General features: G+C 56.9%; 1 protein-coding gene across 1 annotated transcript; it reads right to left on the bottom strand.

The window, feature by feature from the left end:
• Positions 1–2: 2 nt before the first annotated feature.
• Positions 3–9413, bottom strand: ZNF787 (zinc finger protein 787; the record flags this gene model as incomplete). Its single annotated transcript, XM_025049646.1, has 3 exons — positions 6924–9413; positions 6231–6319; positions 3–619 (listed from the first exon to the last, which is right to left on the bottom strand). Coding segments are annotated over exons 2-3 (696 nt in total), but the record flags the coding sequence as incomplete, so codon positions are not given.

Raw genomic sequence — 9413 nt, 5'->3', positions numbered from 1 at the left:
ATCTCGCCGTCCGCCGCCGCCGCCTCTTCGGGCGCCTTGGCCCGGCGCACGCTAGCCGCCAGCACCTTGGCTGCCACGCCGGGGCCAGACAGCTCTGGGTGCAGCCGCAGATGGCGCGCTAGGCTCTTGGGCTGGCTGAAGCCGCGGCCGCAGCGTGGGCACACGAAGGGCTTCAGGCCGCTGTGAGAGCGCCGGTGCTTGGCCAGGCTCTTGCTCTGCGTGAAGCTGCGGCCGCAGTCGGGGCAGGCGTAGGGCTTCTCCCCCGTGTGGATGCGCTGGTGCTGCATGAGGTTGGAGCTCCAGCTGAAGCGCTTGCCGCACTCGGAGCATGCATAGGGCTTCTCGCCGGTGTGGATGCGCCGGTGCTGCACCAGGTGCGAGCTCTGCGAGAAGGTCTTGCCGCAGTCAGCGCAGGCGTTGGGCCGCTCGCCCGTGTGCGTGCGCTGGTGCCGAGTCAGCTTGGACCAGTGGCTGAAGCTCTTGCCACACTCGTTGCAGATATAGGGGGCGGGGGGCCGCGGCCGGGGCGGGGGGCCCGCCGGGGGTGCCGACTGAGGCGGGGACAGCTTGGTCGGGGGCCAGCTGGGGACGTCATCGTCATCCATGATGAGGATGTCCACTACAAGGCAAGAAGGTGGGAGGGGACAGGTGTCAGAGAGGCCACAGCTCCAAATAGGGCCCGTCCATGGATCTCAGGCCCTAGGTTGGGCCAGGGGCTTCCACCCAGCTCTCCAACCTGCCTGTGTGTGCCCCTTCGCAGGCTCCTGACAAGGTCCACAGCTGGGACAAGACAGTGCGCTGCTCTGCATGGACCTGGCCCTTGGAGATGTCCAACTGGTCACCTTACCCGCCCTATTTCCTCAAAGTCCATCACTCCCTGGCATTTCACAAAACAGTCAACTGTTCACTACTCATCCTGCAGACTTCTCCCCACATGGGACAATGCCTGGGACACAGTAGGGACACCAGGCAGGGGCAAGGGCTTCCGGGGAGAACTCGCTGAGAGGGAGAAGTCCGCAGGGCCAGTAGGCAGCAGCATCTCAAAGGTGTACAAGTCTGGGAGTGATGATGTCCTATTTGGGCTCTGGGACACAATCCTGGCCACAGGGTGGAGTAGGGAGAGAAAGGGGACAGGACTGGTTAACAGGGCTGCAGGCTAGCATGGGAGTCATGGCCCCATTAACCGGGAGGGCACCCCCACAAATAACGTAGCCTCTATCACAGCCATCCTCACACTGGTCCCTGGTTTTATGGGTCCTGTCTGCCTAATGGGGCCCTGGTCTTGCCATCTGCAAACTGAGGACACCCCCAGTGACTGGCTGCCTAAAGAGACCTATCACGCACTTGCACCCCGCCTGGCCCTGCACTGTCCTGGGACAAACAAGCCCACCTCTTACTCAGCCATGCAGCCTGGACCCTGGTCTGTGTTTTCCTGCCACAACCCCTGCTCTCCCAGGAAGCCTGGGCCCAGAGTCTGAGGGCACAGCGCCTCGACCTCTAGCCCTGCACTTTGGCCCTGCCCCAGCCCTGCTCCCAGGAGCTCCCCTCAGGTTTCTTCTCAGCCTAAATCCCAAATCTCTAGCAATGCTCCCCGGCAGCCTCCTCACGAGACCTTAAGCTCCACGTGGGCTGCAGGGGTTCCTGTGTTTCAACACCGCACACAGCAGGGCACAAAGCACCGACACTGTCCCGAGGCAATGTGGGTGAACATGTGAGGAGGACTGTGATGTACAGAGGGCACTGGTATCACAGACATGTGGCCGCTGGTTTGTCCCCATGCAACTGTATTTTCGGCACATGGGGGGGTCATCTTCACACCTGAGGCATGTCATCATCAGCATGGCCCAAGGGAGATGAGTCTGACAAATGGTTGCCGTTTTGTGAGGGGTCTGCAGAGGTCAACGGATTCCCCATCCCAGCTCAGATGCGGTGTCCCAGGTGACCTTGGAGGATTCCAAAGCACACTGGATCACAAAGATGAACTGACATCGGCCACCCAAGGGGTGTTTTCCAAGACATCAGTAGACATTTCTTGTGAGGAGAGCTCCATCCTCAGAATCAGGACGTCTTTTGTTTATTCACTTTTTGGATCGCTTCTTTCTGAACACCTGTATCTGAGGCCCCAAGATGGGCCTGGATGTGCCCGCCCCACCCCCCAACTTCTCCAGACTGGACCAGAAGGGGCCTGGTGGCAGCAGGCCCAGAACCACCACCCAGCCCTGGACCCCGGGTCTGCCGTCCTTGCTGCTGACCCCCTCAGTGGTACCCGGTAGCCTCTGCCCAACATCTTGACCCCTCAGGCTGTGGTGACAATTCCTGCCTGGAAGAGCCTACATAGCAAGTGGGCCACTGCTCACAGCATCCGCTCAGGGAATGTGGACACTCACTCCACCAGTGTTCCCATGCGGGGGAAAATGACATGCCTGAGGCTTCCCAAACGCCCTGGGGATACCGATCTCATCAAGAGGAAACTCTGCCTTAGTCCCTCTCAGTCTTGGTCACTGAACAGGGCAGCACGGTGCCACAGTAGCGTCACTGCAGGTAACAGCCAGCAGTGGGCCGACTCCATTTAGTGGGAGCAGAAAACGCTGCATGTGCTCCATGCATGAGGACTGTCCTGCAAACTTCTACTCAGTCTCATGTGAACACACGGCTGGCTGGGATGTGACCATGTGAATGACTTCGGGCCTCAATGACAGCAAGAGGAACACACGTGGGAGTTCCAGGGCCAGTGCACCAGAACAGAGAGGGCCGGGGCCTGCTCCAGATGATGGACAGTGTCCACTCTGCCATGTCTCTCAAGGTACCTTCTTGTCATCAAGGTGGGACGGTTCAAAATTCTGGGAACGGAGGGCTGAAAACTTCAGACACCTTATACTGGCATCCACCAGGCCCACGTCCTTGACCACGGTCTCCAAGAATGCCGAAACTGCGAAGCCACTGGTCTTGAGGAAGGAGCCTTGGGCCAAAAAAGGCTCTGGCCTGGGGAGAGGGTACCCACAGCTCACAAGTGGCTGGCCGCTTCCAAGGAAGGACAACAGGCCCTGGGTTCAGCGTCCATCACCACAATGGCTACAGAAGCTACCAATGCTCTCCTGAGGCCCCGCAGAACCTTTCTCTATGTGGGGGCGCTGCTGGGGCCTGCGCAGTCAGTCCCCTTTCTTCCTGGCCAGAAAGGCCCAAGCAGGTTGGGGGGTAAACTTGGTGACACCAAGGCCACCTCCCTGTCATGTGTCCTGATATGACCAGTGAGACCCACGCTGGGGGCTGAGGGAGGGAGATGCGAAAAGCAGGCCCTGCCCCCTCCCTAGGCCCTTCCTGTCCTCCCGCTTCTGGTAGCTTCCTAGGAGGGAGGTAGAGGGAGGTGGAGGGAGGTGGAGGCAGCTGGGGCACCACCTCAGGATGGCAGAGGCCACCAGGGCCTGGACCAGTGTGGTTCATGGAGAGACAGCTGACTTAACCACACAGAACCACCCACCTCCAGCAGCTACCCAGCCATCCAATATCCGTTTGGTTGAAGCCACTATTCAGTGGGTTCTTTGGGCAGCTGAGAGGATCCCTGCAGGTCCAACACACTGCCTCATCTCCTTCCTCAAGCTCCCTGTGGGGCCACTGGCCTCTGCATCCTGTCACATGTCCCCTCCAGCAGGCAGCCCCTCCCTCAGTGAGGCCTGTGCTGACCCCACCAGATGGGCCTCCCCAGAGAGGGGGTCTTTGCTGGAATCCCCTTTGTGACACTGAATAAGTTTGGGCTCCCACATCTGTGCTAGGGACGCTGTGCCAGATGGCTGCAGGCCAGGTGAGCAGTACAGGGCATGGGCACCACTGCAGGCGAGCCAGGACCATGCCTCCAATTAAAGCGGCTCATACTGGCAGCTGTGGATAAGAGTGGACGACACGGATAGATGCAGGGACAGCGGGGAGGTCAGTGCCACTGGTGATCCGAGTTTCAGACATCAGCTGGAGCCTGGCAGGTGAACCAGCCTTACTTGAAATCTATTTTGAGATGAGATGCACAGGGTGGCGTGGCTCAGGCTGCGCAGGCCAGCGCAGGAGGCTCCAGATGGTGTCCCAGGCCTCGCGCCAGGGTGCACAAGGGTTGTCCTGCTGTAGCTATGAGTCTGGGCTGGGCACCTGCCTACCTTCTTCTCCAGGCTATAGCCTACACCTGGTCTGACACAGAAACTTGGCACCTGGAAGGGCGTCTGTGCCCTACTGGCAGTCCCTCAGCTCCGCTCCACCCACTAGGGCTCAGAGCACTGCCTCCTCTTCTCCACAAGCCGTCTTCCCTCCTTCCATTTGTCCAGTCCTCCCTGCGGGGCCACCAAGAGCCACACACAATGACCCAAATGTCTTTAGCCAGGGATGCGGCAGCGGTGGAGGGGCCAGGCTGCTCCCTGTGTTGGGATGGGAGCCCAGCCTGTCCACTGCACATGCCCCTTCCAGGTGTCTGCCCTGACCCAAGACACCATGCCCCTCATGACAGGCCAGAGGAAAACTTCCGGAAACAGACCAGGGAGCTATACCGGGCCAAGATCTGCTGCTTCCCAGGGATATCAGCCCAGCATTGTGTCATCACAGGAGCCTCAAATGTGGCAGGCCTGGGACAAAGGGGCAGACGTACAGCACCTGGAGGCATCTAGGCCACATGGCTTACCAGCTAAGGAGACGTGCAAGGTGGTGGCACCTCAGCACAGGTTTCCATCAGACTCTCAGTGGGGGACAACAGGTTGAGTACGGGGCTGGACAAGGGGGACAACCCACCTGTGCTTTTTATGTGTTTTTTATAAAGACAATGACTTGATGACATAAAAAATTTACTGCAAGGCAAACATATGTTTTGGAGACAATTTTGGAGATTGTAACACAGACTAGATACTAGACGATATTAAGCAGAAACATTTTGTTAGGTATACATTTTGTAGTTGTATTTTTTTTGAGTCCTTATCTGTTGGAGAATTATGAGTGAAATGATACAATGTCTGATTTTCTTTAAAATCCTACAGGAAAAAAAAACCCCACAGAACTAGGGGCACAAATGGTGAAATAAGACTGGCCAAGTGCTGCCAACTGCTGAAGCTGGGAAGGTTGGAAACGGAGTTCTTACACCATTTAATTTATGTTTGAAATTTCCATAATAAACCAGAGTTCCAAGTTAATTTTAAAAGACAACAAAGCCAAGGTCCTATGACAGGAAGGAGGAGAGTACAACTCCTGGGACAAAATTGGGAAGGATGGGTGGTGGGTGCTCACCGCTGGGGGTGGGGAGAGTCTGTGCCAGCACTCAGTCCTAAGTCCCCTGGCCTCCCTGCCACCAGGGTCACCTGGCCCTGCCGTCGGGAAGCTGCTCTTCACTCTCCCTTGGTGGATCTTAGAATCACAAGCCACCCAACTTTCTCCAGGGCCTCATTGCCTTTGTCTGGGATAACACAGGGGTGGCAAACTCAGTGCCTGTCTTGTGAATGAAGTTTTATTGGTACATGGTCATGCCCGTTCCTTTCCCGACCATCAATGGCTGCTTTGAACGGCAAGGACCTCTGGCCTGCAAAGCCGACAATATTCCACTCTGGCCCTTCACGATAAGAAACACTGAAGACAGTGCCAGCATGATGCCAGCATGAAGACGCATCGACAGCACAAAAAAAGTCCACACTTTATTTCTCGGGTACCCTGCGTAAAAGCTCTAGAAATAGGCAGCACAGCTGCTGAGGGATGAGTTCTATTGGGATTTATTCAAGAGAATATACTGTCCGCGCTCAAAGACTTTCTATGAAAGCCCAGATGCCCAGCTTCCCCGACAGCCAGCCCAGCCCCCTCTGTGGTCCTGTCATTCCCACATGTCTTGGCTCATCGCACCCCGTTGCATCCCAGCCTGCTAAATTTGGTTTTGACACCCCTGGTCTAAAGCGTCTCCTGCCTGGGAGAATCAAGAGACCACCTAGAATGGGGCAGGGCCTCTGCCCAGGATGCTGGGAGCAGGAGCTGGGCCATGAGACACAGGAAACAGGGGCACCCTCAACAAAGTGGCCCCTTGGGCCCCCAGGGACATGCAGCTGGAAGGAAACTTGGAGACTCCCCAGCCCTGGAGGCAGCAAGGCCAAGGCCAAGCTCAAGCTAGCAGTGACCAGAGCCTCTGGAGGAAGGATAGGCAGTCCCAGAGCCACAGGAGGGGAGGCAAAAGGAGCCAAGGGAGGACACGGTCAGATGAGGACCACCCGAGGCCATCTCACCTGGGTTCTCATGACTGGCCATCTGCTGGTCTTCGGAATCCAGTGGCCCCGGAGACCAGGCCTCTTCCCGCAGCTCCATGTGTGGGTCCCTGTTAGAAGGGGACGGGACGAAGGGACAGAGTTTACAGGAGGCCCAACAAACATAAGGACTGGGAGGGTGGGCATGTGGTGGCCCGATCACCACCACCCTGCAGTGCCCAGCTCGGCCCGCAGACAGATGGCGCAGGGCAGCAGTTTCCTGAGGGATGGTGGAAGGATGGCCCTCTTCCCCCACTGGACAGAGGACCAGCCCAAAACACAACCATGGGGGTTGGGGGGATGGCTCACAGGCTGCAGCCACTGTGCAGAGGCTGCGCCCAAAAGCACCAATCCACCTCAGGGACAGCCCACTGTCCAACATGTGTGAGGACCCACAGCATGCAGGCCTGGCCCTTTTGTGCACCCTCACATCCCAAGTCTTGCAGTACCAGGAGCACCACTGCGACCAGCAGAGACCAGTCCCACTTCACAGCTCACGGCACAAAAGGAAGAAGGTTAGGGAGGCCTGGGAGGGTCTCTGAAAAGGCGGCGCCCCAGCGACGGCCTGAGAAGTGTAAGGGCAGGGACACTGGCAGACCCCAGCCGGCCATATGGCCAGCTGAGGCCACATGTGGGCAGACTCTCCTGAAATGCAGGGTCCTCTGAGGTACGCACCATCACACTTGCTTTACAGATGGGGAAACTGGGGCTCAGAGACGCAGCAAGGACCCCTGGAAAATAGCAACCGGGCAGGGCAGCTGGGTCACTCAGCTCGGGTGGTGCCAGGACATGAGGGCACTGTCCTGCTCAGACGCTCAGCTCACAACCTGTAGAGCAAGGGATGCGCCTGCCTGCAGCTCTCTCCCTCTGGGCTTGCAGGGGCTCTGCCCTCAGAGAAGCTTCCCAGTCCCCCACCCTCACCCCCAGTCCCCTGGGGACCTGCTCAGTGCCTGGCACCTGTAACATGGTTGGCCAGGGCAGTGAACCTGCACAGTCCAGGTGACACAGGCACAATCGCAAGGTGGCCCCTGCCTGATGACCCCACTCCTGCAGCTCAACTGAAGGGAAAATCCAAACCTAAAAAAATGCTTCCTGCAGTTAAAAAAAAAAAAAAAAGTTCATCACAGCAAGAATGAGAGCAGGGAAAACTGGAAAGACGACGTCAGCACCGTGGAGGAACATGAAAGGACATCAAGTGGACACGGCCCAAGGGTGTCACAGTCTCAGAAACAACAGCCAGTGGCCGCCCCTGGATAACAAAAAAAGTGACTGTAACTTTTTTATCTTCATTTTCCTAATTTTTTTTTTATGATAATAGATAACCACTTCTATAGTAAGGGAAAAAAGACCACAAGTTGACTTTTTTTTTGAAGGCCACAAAGACTACACATCACAATGGGACAATCGCAGGGTGTGGAAACCAGGGCAGCAGCTCTGTGGAATACCAGCTTGGCGGTTTCTTAGATGAGAGGCGGTTAGCAGGTGACCCAGTGATGCCACTTGAGTTGTGCACCCAAAATAAAACACACGTCCACACAAAACGCACACGAATTTTCTCAGCAGTGTCACTCATAGCAGGAAAATCAGAGACAACTCAAAGGCTCTGTGAAAGGGGCCAGTCACAAAGGGCCACACAGAGAGGATCAGAGAGAGATAAGAGACTGTCAGGGGCACGGCTGAGGGGCTGCTCCTGGGCAGTATGTTTGTGTGTGTGACCGCTCCTAGGTGTTTTGGAGTAATGAAAGCATCTGAAACCAGACGGTGGTGAATAAATTTGTGAATACATTAACCACCAAGCTGTATACTATAATTAAAGAGATGAATTTTACAGTGTGTTGTGTGTCAAATTAAAAAGTAAATAGACTAAAATGCTGTATAGGGTCCTGTGATGACACTGAAAAAGCCAAGCGCCATGGAGGAAGAGACTGCTCCTCTGCCTTCGTCTCTGTCCAAACTTGTCTGCCAGGTGGTTAGCCTGCTCCTCTGGACAACTGGTGTGTAAAGTCACAGCAGATGGGTTGTCCCATTTGAGCCTGAAGCTGCAGGCTCAGCTTCCTGCAGGGAGGGCATGGCCAGCCCAGCAAACCCGGGGCTCTGGGAAGTCCTGGGCCAGGCAGCAGGAGGGCTCTGTCCCACTGCCCATGCACATGTCAAAGCACCCCCATGGGTCAGCAGGTGCTCACAGCAGCCAGGAGCCCCACTGCCCAGGAGACATCAGAGGGGGAACCAACAGAGAAACACACATGCCTGCACGCATACACATGCACATATACACACACTTTCCACGGCGGGAAGAGCCAGGAAGACTGAGGGGAGAATGCGGCAGTAGGGCTGGTCTTGAGAGGACAGCAGGCCACTTTGCCATGTTATCTTGAGCTCAGGGCACCAACAGGTATGGCAGGGCACACCACTCCCTCTCTTGCTGAAGCAGATGAAACCCCTGCGTGAAGGTGCCTAACCCCCTTCCCCCACACAGGGTAGAAACGGGCTTGATTCAGACACGAGGGTCGAGGGAGGGAAAGATCCCGTTCAACGGTCTCTCCTCCTCTAGTGCCCCGGGTGCGACAACCACCTGCCACTGTCACTTGCTGTGCGAGCAGGCAGGCCTGGTCACTTCTGTGAGTCTTCGTGTCTGCAACACACAGCTTTTAGACTTCTCTAATCAGCTTCTCAGTCCCTGCCAGGAGCCCTGAGCCAACACAGGAGACGGGACATCCCCACACACAGTGTGCATGCGTCTGAGTCCGCATGCGAGGCCCACCCACTGAACCTGCCCAACAGCTAGAACGCTTCTGCCTGCATACTCTAATGCCTTGCACACACGCCAGCCTCTGCATACAGGGACCTGGTGGGCACTGCAGGGCCCTCTCAAGTGTCGAGGAGGGAGTCCAGCAGCCTGACTCAGGTCCTTCCTCCCCGGCTCATATACACACGGCCGCTGAGGCCCGTGGTGCCCCAGGATCTCAGAGCCCAGACTGTAGCCCCTCTCACCTAGGGGCTGAGTGCAGACAGGACACCAGGGTTGTGGCTTGTGCAGCCCCGACACGGGTTGCAGGCCTACAGCTCCCTACAGGGCAAGATCCCCAGAGCCCTGGAGCAGGCCTGGGCCATTCCAGATGTAGTGTCAGAAAACCTGTGCAGCTGAGAGTGGGTCCTACCCAGACC

This window comes from Pteropus alecto, unplaced genomic scaffold, assembly GCF_000325575.1.
Source record: "Pteropus alecto unplaced genomic scaffold, ASM32557v1 scaffold326, whole genome shotgun sequence".
In the NCBI taxonomy this organism is placed as follows: Eukaryota; Metazoa; Chordata; class Mammalia; order Chiroptera; family Pteropodidae; genus Pteropus; species Pteropus alecto.
The sequence above is the reverse complement of the archived record's forward strand: the minus strand, read 5'-3'. Positions and strand labels throughout refer to the sequence as shown.